The sequence below is a fragment of the Pholis gunnellus genome (assembly GCF_910591455.1).
Source record: "Pholis gunnellus genome assembly, chromosome: 15".
Classification (NCBI taxonomy): Eukaryota; Metazoa; Chordata; class Actinopteri; order Perciformes; family Pholidae; genus Pholis; species Pholis gunnellus.
In genome coordinates, this window is record NC_136542.1 from 22122455 (window position 1) to 22143827 (window position 21373).

The 21373-nt window shown below is 43.4% G+C and overlaps 1 protein-coding gene across 2 annotated transcripts in view; it reads left to right on the forward strand.

Annotated features, from left to right (window-relative positions):
• babam2 (BRISC and BRCA1 A complex member 2) overlaps nt 1-15661 on the forward strand; it is an 88018-nt gene extending 72357 nt beyond the window's left edge. For both annotated transcript variants that reach the window (XM_079175106.1, XM_079175107.1), the window contains exons 8-12: nt 1416-1515; nt 10993-11063; nt 11216-11298; nt 11405-11558; nt 13532-15661. In XM_079175106.1, coding sequence (XP_079031232.1) covers nt 1416-1515; nt 10993-11063; nt 11216-11298; nt 11405-11558; nt 13532-13595 — 472 coding nt within the window. In that variant the 3' untranslated portion in view covers nt 13596-15661. The remainder of the gene's footprint in view (nt 1-1415; nt 1516-10992; nt 11064-11215; nt 11299-11404; nt 11559-13531) is intronic.
• Nucleotides 15662-21373: the final 5712 nt, after the last annotated feature.

Here is a 21373-nt window from a genome sequence, read left to right on the forward strand (position 1 = left end):
TCACATTACACTGTAAAACTATGAATATGCTGTCGAAATATAAGGTTGTTTCAACATATAAATATGAGTTACCGCTGCCTTAAGATTTTAAATGAACTCAACTGGTACTGTATAGTTTGTAAAAAGTATTCATCATTTAAAATATAGTGAGTCAATTTTAATCTGTCAACAGTTTCTTTTGTAAGCTTGTGATAAGAGCTGCTCCTGTAGTTAAGCTTGACTTTTTCACTTCTCAAGCGGCTTCAGGTCTGATCCCTTGTGCATTGCGTTGCTTGATTTCAATAGTTTTTTTTATTCAGTATCAGCACTTATCCTGGTCTTAATGTTACCAAACAGATAAGTATGATTGTATGTGATTAATGATCCCACACTTGGAACTGGACCTTAAATGCCTAGTTCCCATTAAAAAAAAACGAGTGTTTGGTGTTTTCATACTATACTTGGCATCTCAAAGACTTGAGGCGTGACTTGGACTTGGTTGAAAAAGACTTCAGAACAGCTTTTGGATGATGTGATGGATTTGGAGGGATCATGGCCTTGGTCTGTGACTCACTATTGTCGAGTTTTACCTTCATAGCCTTTATGATCAGCTAAAGGATAAGCCTTAGGGGCTGCATCTCAACATACGTGATCTTTGACATTTGACATAATGTTGCATAATGTGGACTATTTACATTAGGGGCTGCATCTCAACATACGTGATCTTTGACATTTGACATAATGTTGCATAATGTGGACTATTTACATGCATCATGCATTCTTAACCTGGTAAACGGCGGTCATCCACTTCAGCATGCTGTTTAAAATAACGTCATAGTGTCTCTGAATGCCCTCCGACTGTCCTGCTATGATGAAGAATTAAATAAAAATAGAAAGCGGCAGAAGAAATCCTCCACTATGTATCTTTAAATGAGCATTAAAAGCCAATAAGCGGTTGCTTAAGACCTTTAACCCGTCCTCAGGGTATTCCCTCTGTTTTTTTTTTGCCCCAGATCAGAAAAAAAAATGAGGGAGTGACTACTTCGGTTGGTTAGTCACTAGGGAACTGTAGCAGCAGATTCCCTGATTAAACAAGCATGCACTAATCACTAATGGAGCTGTGCTGCAGGATTTAATCAGGAGGATGTCAAAAGAATAACTTGACGAGTGAATGAGAATGAGGAGGATTCCACAGGCATGAGCCACTCCTTCTATGTTTTTAATTCCACAACTTCAGTAGCCAACTAGCAGTGCTCGGTTCTTGTTTTGTTTTTTTGCTCAGTCTTTTACACACATTTCCATAAAGGCAGGATGTTACACAAAGCTTTGAGTTGTCCTAATAATTGTTAAAAGAGAACGTGGTAGTAACTGCATGTTTTGTGTAATCTGAGTTTGTGTGATTACAGGCTAACTGTTGTCTTTTTGTATTCAATCAGTGCTCTGGGAGGCTCCACGGCACTTCATATCCCAGCATTCCCCAGTGGAGGATGCCTAATTGACTATGTCCCCCAAGTGTGCCAGTTACTCAACAACAAGGTAACAGTGTTTGATATAACTTATTTAACCTTTACACAGCCTGGTTAGATATGCTTGTGTATGTCAATGTCAAATGATTTGTAACCTCTAATGTTAAGGAATTTTATCTAGGAGCAAGATTTCTTACAGCTACTATGAGGAACTTTAAATTGTGTTGATTTGATCTGGGTCCTGTCTGTGGTGGGCTGGTCGCTGAAGGATTTTCTGGTGGACCTGCATCATTTCATCTGATCTCAAGCAGAATCCATCCAGGTGGCGCCGCTGACCAATCGTCTTGCTGATGGTCTCCTTTATTTATGTAGGTCATAAAGAGGCATCAGCGTTAAATACGGACTGCTTCATAGTCAGTTAAAAGTTCCTCAGAGTAACTTTAATGTGTGTGACAGGTTTGGGAATCATTTATTGCGTATTTGTAAGCATTGGTGCAGCAAAGCGTGTGTCCACTGAGGGATGTCTTTTGTCAAGCTGTGTGTGTGTGTGTGTGTGTGTGTGTGTGTGTGTGTGTGTGTGTGTGTGTGTGTGTGTGTGTGTGTGTGTGTGTGTGTGTGTGTGTGTGTGTGTGTGTGTGTGTGTGTGTGTGTGTGTGTGTGTGTGCATGCGTTTGCGTGTGTGTGTGTTAACGTCTGTATGGGCACTCATGCACGTTCGTCTGGCATCTGCCGACGTGGGCGTACTGGCCAACCTCCATTGGCTGTCTGAGCGCTCCTTGGCCTCCGCAGGTTGACAGGTAGATATGCAGTGTAGACACGATGTAATGCCATTTCCCTCAGGAGAAATGCCTATCCACATCCCCCCCCCCGCACTACACCCACATACACACATGACACACAGATACCCTCCATCGCTTCCTGTTCGCCTGGACTCTGAACAGCATACTCGGGGTGCCTGGAACAATCGTGTCCCCGGCTGACCTCCATGTCTCCGGGTGTTTAAGTCCAGCAGTGTCAGGACCGCTCCCTCCGCCTCCCTGAAAGAGTCACGGAGGCCACAGCCTGCGTTCGGAAAGGCATGTTGCAAAGCAGCGTCAATAGCAAATAAAGGCGGCGTTGACACAAGCAAAAAAGGAGTCTTGCTCACAATGTCACCATCAACTCTTCATTCAATTTCAATCCGGTAGCTACCGCTCACACCGTGAGTTCGAAGCATGCCCGATCCCCACCCAGAATATCATTTACATTTCAATTCCGTCAACATTTGAATGCTGGCAGTTATATCAATCTATACATCTATATCAATTAATTCTGTTTAGAACTTGTATTTCTGCAAAGTTGCAGCTAAAGATCAGCTTACACTAACGTTGTTAATATTATACTAATTGTAGGATTAGATTCCAGTGGTGGCTGTGAAGGATTGCTTCACACTTGTGTGATCCAAACATTTCCAGTAACTCCAGAACGTTGTGAAGTCCAAAAGTCACAATGATGGCAGATTTAATCGTTTCCAAACATGTTTATATCCAGCTAAATATTCAGCTTTTGTTATGTTTTATTTAAATTGAAGATTTTGTTCAAGGATTTTTTTTTGTCATGGTGTTGACAGACATTCTAAGTTTTTTAGGATTGTTAAAAAAACAGAAAAGATATTCGGTAGCCTACAGCCCAAAACAAAATACTATACAGTTTGGACTTCTTTGGAGCAAAATAAGTCTTCTCTGGGACTGCAGATGAAAAATAGCCTCTTGGCTAACTGCTGCATTTACAGTAATGTTTTTAGTAATGTTCACTGTCCGTTATCAAAAAAAACAATAAAATAAATAGTGTAAGCGATTTGAGTGGAGCGGAGTGAACGAACAGCTCCGTCAGTGGAAATTCTCACCGCTCCGCTCGCATGCCCTGATGAAGAGTAAACTTTACATACCATTATAATAGACTTTTACACCCCTATTGTTTGAGTTTGTAGCAATCGTTTTGGTCCATATAGTTCAGGCTTTTTGTGAACTGAACGGTCATCATAAAACAGCCATTTTTGTACCTTGTTCTTGGCTCTCAGAATGTTACTAATCGTTGGCTGTGGCATTTTGATGGTCAGGCCTAAACGGACACTTAGACAGCATACAGTAGCAATTAACCCAGTCTGCAATTAGCAAACACGTGGCTCATTTGTGTGGCAGAAGCAGCATTGAGATTTCTTTGGATTCACTTCTAGCCAAAAGAAAGTAAGCTGAGCTTTGCCAGAGTAAGCAGAGGTAATAAGTAGAGTTATCAGAGGAAGACAGAAGCTGGACAAGCAAAAACACAAAACAGTATTCGGCTTCTTTGTATCTGTTATTGCTTGTAAGAAAAAGACATCATTCTTGTAATTATTTCGAGGACGGGCTGTGCAGTCATTTTGCTCTTTTAAAACCATCAATTATTCTCTCCCACGTATTCCAGATGCTGTGATTGTATTGACACAACTTAACTGCCGCACACTGTGCTCACAGCTGTGGCTGTGACGAGGATTGTGCTGGGCGATGGTGGCAGCACCTGGCGTCTGCATCATTAAAGAATTACTCACGAAAATCAGCTCCAGGACCTAATAGACCCTGAGGGCTTCTCAGTCATCTCCTACAGTATGTACATACAAGTAGAGCTGCAACTAACGATTATTTTAATAATCGATTAATCTGTCGATTATTTGTTCGATTAATCGATGAATCGGATAAAAAAAACAAAAAAGCATTAATTTCTAACCCTTTAATCAGAAACAGAGCTGACTGCACATTCACAGAGCAACACATCTTCACAAAGTGCACAAACAGGTTGAACATCCCTGAGCTGTTAAAGTCATTATTTAAAAAAATAAATGGACTAATATCAGGAGTGGGGTTCAGCGGGTTTACCCACGCCTCTCAGTGAAGGGTAGACACACGCTGATCCATCAGTGAACGGCTTTCAGGCCGATAAGCCACGCCCCCTCTCCGGCGCGATGCACGCGATGCACGCGGATGAACACAAATAGTTCCCGGAGATACCGGCCGCGTTCATCGCGTTTAGTGCAAACGCGGTGAAGAGGGAAGCGAAAATAATACAAATCGCGTAAATCAACTTCCGGTGTTTTCATGGCAACGTTTATACGTCGGTCAGCGTCAGCTACAGAACCGGAGTCCTGTTCCGTTATTCACTCACACATCTCCGCCACTTATTGAGTGGCGTAATAATCGCGCGACACAACGAATCGATAATGAAATTCGTTGCCAACTCTTTTAATAATCGATTTTTATCGATTTTATCGATTCGTTGTTGCAGCCCTAGTTCAGATGACTAAACTACGCGGTAAAAAACCTGCCGCAGAAATTAGACGGGCGCACTATTTAATCAAATATGAAATCCCACCAGTGGGAATATTTTTAAGTTCTACATAGAGGTATGTTCCGAGAGGCGACTGCATTTTACATCCAGTTTCCAGTTGGCAAAATATCTGGATTCACTAAGCTCACTAAGGCTAACTAATCTCTTATCAAACCTTTTTTCTCTTCACATTCTTAGTAGCATAAAGCAATGTACAAAACATTTGTATGTTGTATGTAGCGGGCTTATTCTTAGCCTGAGCTGACCCCCACTCACCAATCTCTAGAAAGAGATCCTACATTTGAATGGAGAATCTGAAGGTAACAGAGGACAAGATTTATGGTATTGGAAGCGTTCTGGTTTCCACTTGTAGTCCGAGGAGTATCGACCAATCACGTTCGAGCAGGCTTTGGTTGAATGCAGTTAAAACAGTTCATGTGGAAAGCAAAAAAAGGGGGAACAGATTGGCCGAAATGCAATCTGGAAACCCCCCACCTATCGTCTGCCGATGATTTTGCTTTTTTTAAGCTTGAAATCAGCTTGTAAACTTGCTACTTGTGAACCAATCCGGTCGTACAACTCGCCCTCTCAACTCCATTCTCGTGTTTCAAGTTGCTGATCGGAATGTAAACAATAACCCAAGCATGGAAAAGGAGGTCTTGGCTAAATCGTCGTCAGACAGACAGCCGGTGGGTTTAGAGACTGATACAGCATCAGCTGAAGCTACTAAACATTCATGCAGTCACAGATATATGTTGGCTTTGGCAGGAAGCCTCAAGGGACGGTCTGTCTGTGTTGCTGATTTGGCAACTTTCTTGGTAGATTTAGCAACTTTTAGAGCCAGTGCTGCTAGCTACGTTTATTAGAAAAGGGTTGGCAACACTAGGCTGTTTTTTTTTTCTCTTGCTCGTTTCTCAAGATTATCAACTCTGCCTTGAAGGTTATCTACCAGCTACAATTATATTTCAATCTCAAGCAGGTGAAGTTGTAGTGCTGTCCACCTTCTACAACCAGCAAAAGTAGAGAAAAATATATCTCTTAAAATGACATTGACACAAACAATGACACAAACATTATTTTTCTAATAAATTTCAGAATACAGCAATAATTTGGACAAATGGTGAACTTCTGGAAAGAAGAAAAGTTTCAGGAGATAAACTGAGCCTCTGTTGAAGAGTAATGTGATATTGGTACCAGTGCATCGACAGCATATTGCATAATAAAAGTAAAAGCATTGCAATATATTGCCGTAAGAACATGTAGTAAAATGCTGGGGTTCATCTGAGGAGTGCATACATAATGAATAAAGCTGGAGACAGTGGTGCCTCACCCGCTGCTACTGCATGGTTGTGATTACTCATCAGCCATGTATGAATGACGGCATTTTGTGAAAGAGGAAAGTAGTAATCTCTGATCTGTGTGTGTGCGTGTGTGTGTGTGTGTGTGTGTGTGTGTTTGTGTGTGTGAAAGAGACGGGTCTCATATCTGCAAGAGCTCTTAAACACAGACACACATTGTGACTCAGACTCCTGTTCAATTATGTTTACATGGGACAGTGGAGGCGGCAATTGAGCTTTCTCAAAAGATGCAGGGCCACATACTAAATAAGCTGTTTGTAACGTGACTGTGTGAGTGTGTGTGTGGGGGGGGGGGTTCAAGGGAACTGTGGATCACTGAACTTTCGCACCCATACTGAGAAAGGCCTCCCACCCCCACCTCCAGCGTCACCGTGACTTGCAGCCAGATCTCTCTATTGGCTGCCTGGAGGTTTGAGTGATGCAAGGCAGGTGATCTCGCTCTGCAGGTATTCAAATCTGCCTGTGAACCACGACTCCCTCGTCCACGTATTGTGTCTGTGCATGTGTGGGGAGTGTGATGCAATAGCCAGGAAAGTGCTTCCTGCTGTGTGATTAAGAAATCTCTCTCTCTCTCTCTGTCACATACGCATTCGCACCGCCCCCAGCTTTCATTTGTATAAAGAGTGACTTATCTGATGACTGAGTACAAAATGCATTTTAAAGAATTGATGTCCTCCTGATCTGATAAGATCCACCTCCAAATACTAAAGGAACATGGTTTGAAAGAATTGTAAATCGGAGCACAGACGTCAGAGCTTGTTGACTACTTGACATTTATGGATAAATTAAAATGTTTATTATGTTAATGAAAGGAGAAAGCACACACAGTATACTTTTAATTGATCTCAGCCACAGCAGAAATGTCCCATGAACCACCAGTACCACTGTTTATACTGTACATGTCGGATCTGTAGTGTAAACACTGTTTATGTATAATCTCTCACATTCTGCATTTCATCTGCACAGTCTACTTTTTTTTTCACTACCTACTATTACTGCTGCACAAGTTCCATTCTGTTCATATCAAGTGTGTTAATATCTTCCCTTCACCATCTATTCTACCCTTTACTCTAAATATTACTGTTCATTCTGTACTTTACTCTGCACTTCTGGTTGGATGCTGAACTGCCTTTTGTTGTCTCAGCGCAATGACAATTAAGTTGAATCTAATCTAATAGCATTTTGGACATTATCTTCGTATTTGCAACGAAGTATCATCCAGAGGTTAGAACTAGACCCCACCAGCAACCGCAACCTTTATTTGGATTTTGACTGAACTACACATCTGTAAAGTTTCGTGACTTCACCTCGCACAGTCGAGGTGCTATGGCGCTGACAAAAATCTCTCCACAGTCACACACAAACGAGACTCACAAGGTGGAAACAATACCAGTGTCACGGCTGGTAAATAGCATGACTCACTGCTAAGTTTACTCTCTACTCAGCTTTCTGGGATATCCGTTCACACAGCTCATTGCTCTTTTCGTTGTGTACGGTGAGGAAGTCACTGCACGGATAATTCTGCCCAGTGATTCATGTGCTGTGCGTTACTTTGGTGGCAGGGTTGCACTGAGCGCTGATAAGAGAAACATAGATGTTTGTATTGATAATGATCAGAAATAGCCCTCTTCCACAGATAGGCAACCTGTGTGAATGTGGAAGTTATTCAGTCCAAATAACTTTTTGGACTGAATGAAACACAAAAAGGATGATTTCACTGAAATAGTTTGAAAGCAACTAATTCCTGGTTGAACTTCGCCGGCCTTGCCCAGGTGCACTGATCCATAACCATCCCTGCTAAGGTCAATGGAGCAGGTCACCTTCACAGCTGGCTGGCTTGACTGCAGGCTTTCTCACCTGCCCAGGATGCTCAACAGTCAAGCAAGCCCTGAGCTTCTCCTCTTTGGACTTAAAGATAATACTTCATCACACCTGTCAACATGCGCTAAGCACATGTCGGTTATGTGCTCGCAAGAGGAGAAACCTGTTCTTTTGTTGGAAAGTTCATGTGATCGAATTTAGTTTTTCTTTGTTTTTTATTGCATTCAAAATGTCTCCATCTTTCTTAAATTCCACTCTCACTCGCTGTTTTTTAAATATGCTCAAGTGCTTTTGAAAACCTGTCGCCGCCCAGCAAAAAGGCCTTCATGTGTATTCATGATACCATTGCTGACAAGTAGCAGTTGCGTTGGGGTGCTACACTACGGGGTAAATTCTCAAAAGAACTGCGCTGCTTTTGCAGCCGCTAAACCTGCACGTATAAGAGGAAAAGAAACCATCCAAGTGTCAAAGCACCCGCAAAAGGGTGCAATGCACCCAAAACTATGCTGCCAAGCAAATAGCATCTTGGTGCTCCTGTGCTATTTGCCAAATAAGTTATGGGTGACTGGGTATTTCAAAGCTCCAATACAGTTTGTCTTGTCACGTTGTCTGAGGGTTTGAGGAAGGCCTCTGAACCTCATCGGTCAAAATGTTACTTATCTTAGTTCTCATAGTTCTCCATACTGTATTCTTGACGCTGAGACAACCTTTGCCACATTGCAATCAGATGCAATAAAAAAAAGGCAAATTGCATGTTTGCGCCGTAATATCATTAACGCAGTGTCTATGGAAATAGCGATTGCAGGTAATGCACAATTCATGTTGCTATCAGCGGCCATTCTTTGTGAACTCCCCCGTCAGTGTATTACAAAGACAACCTTTTATGAAATGAGAAAGATATAAAAATAAAGAATACATTTAAGAAACTGAATGTAGAGGCTCCATGTAAAGTGTTGAACACGGTGCCTCGAGCAGAGAGCGTTTGACAGACCCTATAGTAGAGCTCTTAACACCAGCTTATTTGGCTGTCAAGTGGTAAGCTTGGTGAGACTTTGTACTGTGACATTTAAATTCACCTGTTCAAAGATTGCATGTAATGCCACTTTTGTGCTCTGCGCCTTCTGCTTTTAAAGTGAAAGCAACCATTTCAAAGAAGGTTCAGCTCTCTTAATCTCTCTACAGGCCAAGGCATTGTTTACATTCTGGGTAGGTTCGCTGTCAACGCCTCTCCGCTAGTATGTAGAGCACTGCCGGCAGACAGAGTTAGTTCTGCCTGTAGAGGCCTGATTCAGGGTAAGACAGACCCTGAAACCATGAGTACAGGACATGTGGTGAGGGGGGTTAAAAGGGGGAATGCAGTTGATGAGATTGAAAACAATATTCCTGTTCATTAAACAGGGTATGCATGAAAGATGTTGCAACGCTGCGAAGGTATTGTTCCAGGCCAGGGGTCTAGGACCTATAATCGTGTAGTAATAACATCATCCCCCCTTCTGTTGATGTTTTCCTGTACTTCCTTTACTTCCTACCAATCAAATGTCAAACATCGTTCTACATTATTAGGCTCTGTGGTTTGACATCAAGCGCCTATAGACCTATTTTATGGAGTTAGATTAGCACCATACGATGTAATGCTTTTGTTTTTAGACAGACAAGGCAGTCTAGTACAATATAATGCAAAGTGTTAGTAAGTTAATGATTGTGTATTTGGTAACTTTTAACATCCCTCCGGCAATTATATTTTTAAAAAGAGCCTACAGAAGAATCGATTGACTCTTCGGGTGTGAATTAGCTACTTTTCCTTTCAGTGAGTGACCCATTGTTGCCAGGTTTTCAGTTATTATAATACTTGTATGATAATGTAGCCCTTTGTTCTATGAAAATGGTGTGAAGCTGATTGGGAAATGGCCTTCTTATTATTCATAGGTTCTCCTCTGTCAATAATTTCTGACGGAATACTGGATTTGCATGAAAGGAGCCAATCTTTGGTGAGATCTGATCAGACAGCCGCTGATCACTCCAAACTTCCTTGTAGAGTTTTGGTGGCTGTATTTCTCGTCTTTTGTGTTGCATGGTTTGAGTGATGACTGATGTCATTTGGTTTCCCTCAGGTTTTCCAATTCACTTCAATAAAACATAGGACAATATGATAACCTGACCTGTAACCAGCAAAATAAACACTGGCCTGTATTCAGACCCCACTGCAGTCAACCTGGTGAACAAATGGATGTATTGTCAACAGACATTTGGCACTTATTGATAATACGTCGTAATCTCAGTTTTGGGTGTGCCACGGTCTACATTTAAATGTTCAATAGTATCATGATTCTGGAGGATTTCGGCACCACTGGAGCAACTTATTTGGAAGTCACAACCTTAAATAACTACTTTGCTTTATGTTATACAGCTTATTTTCAACCTTTTTAACCAGCTTGTCTGCATTCCAACAGATATGTGTCTTGATTTTGATCTTTACATTCATGTTAAATATGAATTGAGCAGCAAAGATGTTGTTAAAAGTCTGGGTGTAGCACATACCATTTGACATCTCTGAGTGAAGATATCGGTGTTTTGATGACACCAATACGCACAGACAATACTCACTTTATGCTAATCTCAAAACTGGGCATTCAGAGGGTTTATGGCTTTCCTCTGTTTATGGATAGTAAGAAAGTTTCAGAACAGAAGCCAATTTTTTGTCCAATTGCCGAAAAATACAATTCTTGGCAAAAGTTCCTCAAGGTCTTGGTGTCTTAATGTAATATTTTAACAGGATTTTTTTTTTCTCATTTTTAATAATTTACAAGTGGTAAAAAATTGTTAAATTTAGCATTAAATCTGTAAAACAAATAGTATCAACACAAAAATTGCTGCAACAACTTAAGCTTGGGAATGGCCGTCATTTACTTCCAGCATAAAGGTCCCCAAATGCGGTTGCGAGGGGTTAGCTGTATTAATTAATATTGAAATGCTGTTTTGCTATTGCCATGCCTGTGTTTGCTAAACCTTCCACTTTGTTTCCTCTATAGGTGCAGTATGTCATCCAAGGCTATCACAAGAGGAGAGAGTACATCGCCGCCTTCCTCAGCCACTTTGGAATGTGAGTCGACTAGAGAAGAACCACATTGTGCGCTGAAGTGATCACAGCATGTGTCCAGTGGGCATTCATTCATCACTGGCCCTGTCTTTTGACAAGAAAGTACTGTTAGTTTGAAATCATTTGCAAGAAACCAATGTGTGTGTGCATTGCAGGGGCGTGGTGGAGTACGATGCCGAGGGATTCACAAAACTCACTCTTCTACTTATGTGGAAGGACTTTTGCTTCCTAGTACACGGTAGGAAAGTCATAAGGTCTGTTTTTCTGATCAGCCTGGATCACAGCTGAAGCAGTAACCACATAGTCCTCTTTTTCCTCCCCCTACCTCCTTCTGCTCCTCGTAGTGGACCTCCCGCTGTACTTCCCTAGGGACCAGCCCACCCTCACCTTCCAGTCCGTGTACCACTTCACCAGCAGCGGCCAGCTCTATTCTCAGGTGCAGAAGTCATATCCTTACAGCCCTCGCTGGGACGGCAATGAGATGGCAAAGAGGGCCAAGTGAGTGGATCCTGACTCATTAGATTCAATGCATTTTGGAAATTCCACAATTTAAAACATTTTGCACATAGAGTTCAAATAAAATAGTGGACAACTAAAAACTAAAAAGCAACAGAATGCTTTGCAGGTCTTTTTAAATCCTCAGTTCTCTACAAGGTCCATTAAAGCCCACTGGAACTGTTTCTGACAAGTCACACAAGGTCATTTATCATGATGAATATCATGTATGAGCTTCATTAGATCTATCATACAATAGGACCATATTGTCTGGACTGCTCCGCACACGGGCCATTATTCAATGCTCACAGATTTGATTCCACCTTCAGTAAACATAAACTGGCACGACCCCATGAGAGTAGATCTATAGGCGTCAGCTGCAGCCTGAGAAGTGTTTGCTTTGTGCATGGCAAAGGTTAATGACTGCTGTAAATATTTGAAAGATCTGAGCGAGCGACTAAAAAGGCGCGTAAAGCAATACATAATGTGTTCTTTTTTTACTCTTAATACATCTAAATGTCTCCACAGAAAGAAATCTGGATGACCATCTCTCTTGACTATAACAACTTTGACTTGGGGTTTTATTCTCATATTTGTAGGCATTCTGACTATGGGTCATTCTGACTATGGGTCATTCTGACTATGGTCATTCTGACTATGGTCATGCTAACTTAACAATGTCTGTCAGGGCAAGCAGTGGAACCTCCCCAAGCCATCCAAATAAACTGAAGAAACGATTTACAAATACTTGTCTCTGAGTCCAAACTAAAAAAAACCTTGTCTATTAGCAAATTTCGCTAAACGTAGCTGCTTGGTTAGCCAACTAACAAACTATCTGTTCATCTACAGTCCTAGAAATAATACTTATCGTTTCATATACAGCGTGATCCTACTTCAACAACAATAAACTGCTGATATAAAAGGCTGGAAAAGCCTTTGATAGCTTTCAGGGGTTAATACTATTGTTTCTTACCACATGGAAAGGTGACCATTTCAGCCTGCCTTTTTTTACCAATTTCTTGGGAGAATGCCCGTCACTGGATTTGATTCCCTGCGACATCAGACAAAATGATTTACGGCATGCAGGTTCACCAGCGGACAGACCCAGATCTGACTTTACTGCAGTTAGAGCTCCTGCATGAAGCAGAGCCAACACCACGCTGCTGGAGGCCCAGGCCGTATTGCTGGGTTCGCTTGAGGGAAAAGAGGCCCGGGAGAACCAGAACCAGGACTGAGCCGGGCACACTGTCAGACCCTGCTGCAGTAAATTGAGGGGTTTTCAAAAAGGGAGTCTGGCCGCTGCAGATCTTTATGACAGAATGCGGCGGTACTCATGGAAACACTGCCACTTTTGTCCACATGGGCCGTCAAAATCAACACAAAATGAAAGTTCCCCGTAGTAGCTTTAAATGAAAATATGGAGATTTAGACTTGTCAAAAAAGAATTTCAGGAAGTCACTGGCCTGGCCAAGAAATAGTCGCACATAATTCCCTTTAAAACCAAAATTGTTTTGCAGTTTTTGGACAAAGTTAGGCTAGCTAATTCCCCGTCCTTCGAGTCTTGATGCTAAGCTAACAAATTAAACCAACGGATATGAGAGTGATCTATCCCTCTGCAAGAAAGTAAGCATATTTCCAAAAATGAACTATTTGCATGGAGTGTCATCTCACACGTACACACTCAAACCTGTGGCTGAATACCTTGTGGACTGCTGTTTTGGACTGCAGATGAAAGCGTTAACATGTGGAGAGTAGATATCTTATGCACTGTTGTAATTGTAACATGTAAACACCTTCTGCCTTTCATCTGCATTTATACATGCTGGGACTGACCCAGTAAATGTGTTAGATGCTTTGAAGCAGTTGAAACACAATTATTGTCACATTTTGATGTTTTATTTGCTGTATTCTCCCTCTTTCTTTCTCTCTCTATCTCTCTCTCCCCTCCTCCCTCTCCCTCTCTCTTTCTCACGCAGGGCGTACTTCAAGAGCTTCATCCCTCAGTTCCAAGAGGGAGCCTTCGCCAACGGGAAACTCTAGTACCCTCTAGCTTAATGACATGCCTGGAGAGCTGCCTGAGGGAGTGTGTGTGTGTGTGTGTGTGTGTGTGTGTGTGTGTGTGTGTGTGTGTGTGTGTGTGTGTGTGTGTGTGTGTGTGTGTGTGTGTGTGTGTGTGTGTGTGTGTGTGTGTGTGTGTGTTGTGTACCTGTATAAGAGTATGCACAGACATTCGTGGAAATGTGCTGTACTGTGGTAGCACGGTGAGAATGCTTTGCACACAGGCTCTGTGAATTCCACATCGTTTCACTTTGAAATGGTTGTCTCTCAATGCTTCCCTTTATATTTTAGTTTTAGTGAGAAGCCACTTTAGTGAAGAAGAGTCTAGAAGATGTCCAGACACTGCATCATGCTACAACTACAACAATATTATAACAATAAAGCAGACGCATAAACATGTCACACAATTTTATGGGATCAGTCTGAAATGATGTAAAGGACTTTTATTTTGAAGAGAAATTTCAAACTATGACAGGAAGATGCTGCCTCGCTGTGAGAGATATTTGATGATATGTGATATGTATTGACTACATGTTAATCACAAAGAGCTGTAGGGACGACGCAAAAGACCGTTGTTTACCGTTTGTTTTGTCCATCACGATTGTCAAGTTTGGCTCCACTGTCGATGTTGAAATGCTCCTTATTGTCTGTATGTTCCATTTGACCGTTCAAAGCCCCGTGAAGCCTTTTACTGACAGCTTGATGGACAGTACTGTAAATTACTAAATGTTCAGTCGAAATTTCTAACCAGTAAAGAAGTCTGTTTCCTCTGACGGCGTGCGTGATTGTTTTGTACTTAGTCTGCACTGTTTGTTTATTGTATTGGAATTTATTATCGAGATATTTATATCTTTGCTAGTGGGCACTTGTTTTCCTCTCAAACCACAAGTGTGATCTCTGTTTTTCATCTGTTTTCCATTCGCAACGTATATTCAGCCAATAGCAGAGTTCACATCGTATGGGACGGATGGCAAAGATTGGAAGGATTGCCATGTTAGAGCTATGGTAGGTGACGTATTTAACAAACCTTTTTGTTGTTTTTGTTGAAATTCTCTTTACATCTCGACAGCAATCAATGAATCAAATGCTCTGACAAAAAAAAAGGATCTGTTATCTGTGGCTGTAGCAGGACTGTTAAAAGCCTGTCTATCTACCTCCCTGATTGTCGCCGGAGTCTTCAATAAGCTGCTAGCTTAACAACTGTGAGTACTAACAGTAGCCATGGTCATTGTTTATGTTCAAAATGATCATTTTGGGGGAGTGGCTTTAGGGTGGAGGTGCTGAAGTTGCCGACTTGGTGTCTTTCTGGCTAGATTTAGCGACTTTTAGAGCCAGTGCTGCCCTCTACTTTCATTGGGAAAGGAGTCGGCAACACTGGGCTTATGTTACGTTTTGCAGAAATGTTGGATAAACCAAAGTACTGGACAGTCGATGGCACCGGATCGCTTTTGGAATCGGCAATTATTCCCCTTGTCTGCTCCAAATTTCCAAATGGTTACTCATCGAATAGTAGAGGTCAGGGCATTACAAAAATTATCAGGATTTTTTGTCTGGAAACCATAAAAGTTTTTTGCCAATCAATTTTATAGATCTTCAAATATTTATATTATAAATGCAATTGTACTTGCTGGTGGTGCTGGAAGAAAAGGAAGTGGATCAAATTCATTAGGCTCCATCCTTTTGGGGACATCCCAAAAACAGTTCATATATTTTTGATCAAACACAATAGCACTGTTGTGTGAAAATACATTTTTAAAGGGAAACCATTTTTAGCAGAACACATGATCTTCATATTTTTGTGCCGCCCTCTCTGCCTCTCAAGTGTGTAAAGGTGTACTTTCATGTGTCCTATCTGCAATGCATTTATAAACCCTGGAGATGCTGTTCATTTCACAGGCCCCTAATGCGCTTGTGTAATAAGGAGCCACAGCTCAGTGTGTGTGTGTGTGTGTGTGTGTGTGTGTGTGTGTGTGTGTGTGTGTGTGTGTGTGTGTGTGTGTGTGTGTGTGTGTGTGTGTGTGTGTGTGTGTGTGTGTGTACGCACACAAGCCCATGCATGGATGTGCACATGCATGCGCTTGCTTGTTTTCATCATTAAATATGAGGGTCATAGTTAGGGGTCCTTCCCGGCCTGAGGCGCAGCCCTTTGCTATATTTATTGTTGGTAATGCAGCAACTGTCAGGTCTAATTGAGAACTATAGGGTGAATGTATCTGGGGCATTTTAATAGCATCAAGGCTCCTAATAAAATATTTTTTTAAAAAGCAAGATTCTTTTTGTCTTTTTCACCGCCCCGCTCCATGTTCCTTGCTCTAACCTTTCCCGACCTGCTTTCAAAACGTCTCAGTTGTCTGTCAGCCGAGGGACAGGCTGCTCTCCATTTTGAGTTCTGTGGGAGGGGAGGTTTGAGCGGGGGGGGGGGGGGGGGGGGGGGGTTGAGCGGGAGTTCAGAGGAGGTGTAGCATCTTTAACGAGCATGAGCAGGGAGCAGTTTGAACTTGACAGTCAACCGGAGACATCACAACTTTGCACTCGAAACGCAGCGATGGATTTTCAATAGCGGTGAACTTTCAGTGTGGCGTTAGCCCTTCTGTGTGAATCTCAGCCTGCAAAATCTGAATCGACAATTAGTTAGTTTACAAAGGGTGATTGACTCATTTAATTTTAAAAGGTGGTAGCTTAAATCAATTCTTTGAACACAGACCGTGACATTGCAGTGTGTAAAGTGTGCCAATTTAATCTGGAGAAAGAAAAAAATTCACAGAAGTTTTCCCTTAGGCCTTGATGTTGACCCAAGTTGACATAAGCCCTTTAAATAACTTGTAAACAATTCCTCCCCAAAGTGTCTTTAAACTGTGTTCGCGTCACGACGTACGAGTCACACTCGGTTTGCCTCATCCCTCAAAAGTGTCTGCGCCTAAACACGGCTCACCTTTACACGCTTTTAAGCAACTTAACGTGGATTTATACCGTGTAATGATCCTGTGGAGGTGCTGCTCAAGGTACCTTTTGAAGATGCGCTTCTCAGCTCCCCTGAATCACAGTGCAGAGGTCTGCCAACCCTCCAAGCTAATACTCCAAAATCCACTAATCCGGCCGTCTTTAAGAGATCTCAACGGCAGTTGGGTGGAATAATTAAAGGCTGGAATAATTAGCTTGGAAATCTGTGGACGGGAGATGATTACATTTTTTATTTTTTTTTGTGGTCCGTCTGAGTTCACGCTTTGCTGGACTGGGACTCGATTTCAGGATTGGTTGAAGATGCAATGGTCATTTCCCCTCGGAGGATGAGCGGGGCGATTGAGTGGTGTTTCGGATTTGTTTTTACTCCGCTGTGTAGCTCGAGGTGACACAGGCAGGACGGCTAACGAAGTAAAGAGTGACCTATGGATGCTACCAGAGGCCTGTCTGTTCAAGAGGCAGGTGTCCTCAGCTCAAGGGAAAGGGCGAACACGAATATTAGCATTAGATTAACGTTAACCACTCCGGTGACAGCCCTGAAAAGCAGCTAGCTCGGAGGCAGCGGAGGACCTGCCAGCCCCGGAGGAACTGACAAGTGTGTGAAACAGGATCACTTAAGAGCTCAGCAACGAGCACTTCTTCCTGGGCAACACCCCCCCCCCCCCCGAGTCAGCTCTTGGCATCAAGCGCCCCCGCTTCACCTCAGAAGTCAGAGCGAGCAGTCGCCGTAAACTTTTGAAGAGTAAAGGGAAGGTGCACGTTAAAGGGCGGGAGTGAGGAAGCGCTTGTGGAAAGACGATAACAGAGAGGGAGGGAAAGTTGAAATTGAAAATCATGAATCACCACCTTGTGAGTGGAGATGGTAAACATCCGGGGCAGTGGCAGAGGATGAGGTAATCAGAAGTAGCAACCAAAAGGCCGGAATGTGTCAGAGCGCGATGAAGGCAGACAGCGGACTTATTCCAGATTGTTTACTTTCCTCTCCTGTCACCGCGTCCCAATCACCCCATCTGTCATCCTCGCATGATTTTTAGTTTTTTTTGTTTGTTTGTTTTCAGCAGCCTTCTGACTGAACATATTCCCCCGGAAAAGACAAAAGACACACAGTTAGCCAAGTGAAAGAGGAGGGAGGGGGCGAAATCACAAACTTCAGTGACTGTGGGGGTACGTTGTGTTTTAGCCTGTAAGTACAAATTCAGAGTGACATATGAGAAGTTTTGTCCCCCCCCTCATCTTTTGCGAGTTTGGAGGGAGGGGGTTGCATGAGGAGAGTGCGTGCGTGCGTGCGTGCGTGCGTGCGTGCGTGCGTGCGAGATGGATTGATTTCTGAGGCTATGCAGCATTTGCGATGCAGCGTAGGGTTTGTTGATGCGAGCCATGTTGAGGATGATGGAGCTGAGAGGCTTAACTAATTTTGGAAAGAGAGAGCAGGAGGAGGAGGAGGGTGGGGGGGGGGGGGGGGGGGGGATTTGGGGCCTTTTGTTGCAGCCTGTTTGATCTGGGAATTTAAGAAGAAGGGAAAAAAATGGCCCAGAGATGTCGTGAAAATGAGAGAATTACTGCTTGGGTCCTTCGCTCTTCTTTTTTTAAATTTATATATTTATTTTTTCATATCAAACTCGAGTAGCATGGGAATTCTAATGCAGTCCCAACTCAAAAGTACCCCCCCCCCCCCTCTTGCTTACAGATAATAACTGGATCTCGTTAAACCCCGATTGTTAATTGCTAATTACTCCTCGTACATGAGAAGCCAGGAGAGCGTGGCTAAGCCGATCAAATGAGTCCTCGCTCTGGAGCTCGTAGGTTTCTCCCGTTTTGTCTCGCCCTCGTGTCGTCGAGGCGTTCCGGTTGGGCTTGTTTCGATGGCTTTTGACAAGATAAAGACAGATGAGAGGGCCCCCCCCCAGGTGTGATCACAGACACTCGATTTAAACCTGTCATGGGTTAAACCAAAGCACATCCCGCAGGTGTTTTTTTTCTTTCTGCTGGAACACGTACAACTCTCAGCGTTAACGGAGCGGTTTGGCCTCGGTTCAATGTGTTTGTCGTAAAACGATGAGACTCAATTTGCTTAAAAATAGTCAAACTGGCACCCTGTGTTTCTTTCCACGATAAAGAGGATTCTGGGCTTTTATGGCGGTTTTAAAGGTAATGTCTGGCAACAATCGCTGAGTTACAAAGCGGCATCTCAGGAGCACTTCATTGTCAGATGCTTTTGAGGAAATTCAGCAAAGCGGTACTTTAATGTACTCCCCTTGTCGTGGTTGCATGTGTTCTTTTACTCCTCAGCGGCCGTTGTCTCCCCCCCCCCCCCCCCCCCCCCCCAGATTCTTCCACCCCCCCAACCCCCCTCCACCAGCTACCTGAGGAGCTGTCAGTCTGGATTGCCACTCTGTCGGTTCAGCCTGTCAGGCTGAGGGATGCGTTCTGATCAGCCGTGGACACTGATAGACCTGTCAGGTGAGATGACAGCTGCGAGTGAAGACGCACACAGACAGGTACATGTAATGTGACAAGACTCCTTCAACCCTCTACCCGCCAACCCGCCCCCCTTCTGAAAAATAAATATCCATGCATTGGAAGTTGACGAGTTGAGGGAAACTTTTCTTTTGAGCCTGAGCAGATGTGATGCAGCCACATGATGAAGAACGGCTCGGGCGTCAGTTTAGTGTGTTGTCACGTCGAATGTTATTTCTGCACTGTTTATTGTCTGCGTGAAATTAAAGTTTTCTGTCCTCCTAAGCATCTTCTAATAACATTTTAACAAAGAGACACTTGATGTGCTACTGAAGTTAATCAAACCTCCACAGTATTAAGGATTCACACTGCAGCCAATAGCGTCTGCAGTCAAATTGAAATACCACATCGCAGAATTTGAAGCAGCGAAATGCAACAAATTCTCCATTCAGATCGTTACCTCACTACAATATGCAAGCTGCGTCCGACTTGTGTTCGATTGAATACTCCATTCCAATCCTAATTTGCTGTTCGCCAGCTTTACAGTACTAATGCAGTGCCTGTTTGGAGCGGGCGGATTGCTCGGCCCCTAAAAGTGCTGCTTGCTGCGTCCTCGAGAATCGTCCATCACTCTTTGACTCCAGGGAAGTGAGGACGAGTTCGGTTGTAACATTAGTACATCCGGCATCCAGCAGCAACAGTGAACTCAAAGGCCCGCTGCGGACGACATGCTGGACTCAGTCCGCAGAGCCCTGAAGCCCCGCCTCCACTTCTGCATACAATGCTTTTTTTCAAAATGTTATCATATGGGTGTGCACCAACTTCTACGCTGCACATTCATTGGTCCCCAGCAATACACCTGCCAAGTGTGAAGTAGATCTGACGAACGCTATACCCACCTACAGTACACGCGACCATAAGATTGAATTTCATGACTGTTTCACGAACTGCCGTGAGACTTTGTTGGAACTATTCATAGTGTGATCGAAAATTGGAGCGGGATGGAGCGGTGGGAGACAAGGCAACGCTTCAACTGTTTGTTTTCTTCATCCTAAATTCTTCGGCTTGCTCACATGCTCAGGTGTACCCAGTGCACACTGGTATGTGGATGAGGGGGGCACAAGAAAGAGAATAAAGCCAAATGTCCAACATGGGGAGTTGCGAAACCTAACCAAAACAAAATTGAAGCTACACACAAATGGGCTTGAGATAAGTGATAGAATAGCAGATACAAAATCCTGGCCTCTTATTATTACAGTATTCGCTCATATCTTTTCCACACTGATGTGTGCGCATCTGTTTACTACTGTAATTCCACATAAACCGTTTTTCAAAAGCCTACTTGTGAGCCTCGCGTTTTAATGTCACACAAACAGCGAGATGAAAATGGAGGGCGGTGTGTTCGGCCCTCTCTCCGTGCAGCAGCCACACTGCTTCAGTGTAACCGCACATCAGTGCTCAGTGGCAGCTCCACCACCGTCAGTTCTCGCCCGCTTCACAACCTCTGTGCAGCTGTAAACTGTTGACCTCTATCTGCTCCTTTGGACCAGCGGGTCATGTCCTGCAGGACTGTGGGTAAAAATGCAAACAGAGGCGCAAACGCCGGGGTTGTTGCAGCAAAGGAGATAAGAGAAAAGGGTGAGTGAGAGTGTGTGTGTGTGTGTGTGTGTGTGTGTGTGTGTGTGTGTGTGTGTGTGTGTGTGTGTGTGTGTGTGTGTGTGTGTGTGTGTGTGTGTGTGTGTGTGTGTGTGTGTGTGTGTGTGTGTGTGTGTGTGTGTGTGTACGTGTACGTGTACGTGTGTGTACACACACACACACACACACACACACACACGCGCGCGCATGCCAAGTGACACAAACCCCCCTTGGCAGCCTAATTAAATTTTCCACTTTTCCACACTCACATTAGGCCTCCATCGAGCCAGAAGGAATGTACGCACCAGGGGAGTCGACCCCAGGAAGAAGATCAACCGCCAACTCCCCCCCCCCCCCCCCCCCCACACTATTCCTCCCCCCAACTCACATCTCTGTTCAATCAATGACTGTTCAACCACACCTTGTCAGAGTCTCAACTGATACCTTCATTTACTTTAGTGTTTCTCTGTATCATTTTGTTGTTTCATTAAGAGGATAATAAGGCTTAAAGAGAGCCTTATTATCCTCTTAATGAAACAACAGATAATATGTGTCTTCGTTGATTGACAGGTGTATTGACGTATCAGAGTCCATGAGCGATGAGTGCTGTTTACTCGTCCATCCTCAGCTCAACTCGGGCTCCTACCTTTTTTTTTTTGCTCCAAATGTTTTAAAATGTCTCTTCGAAAACCCATTGGTGATGTCAC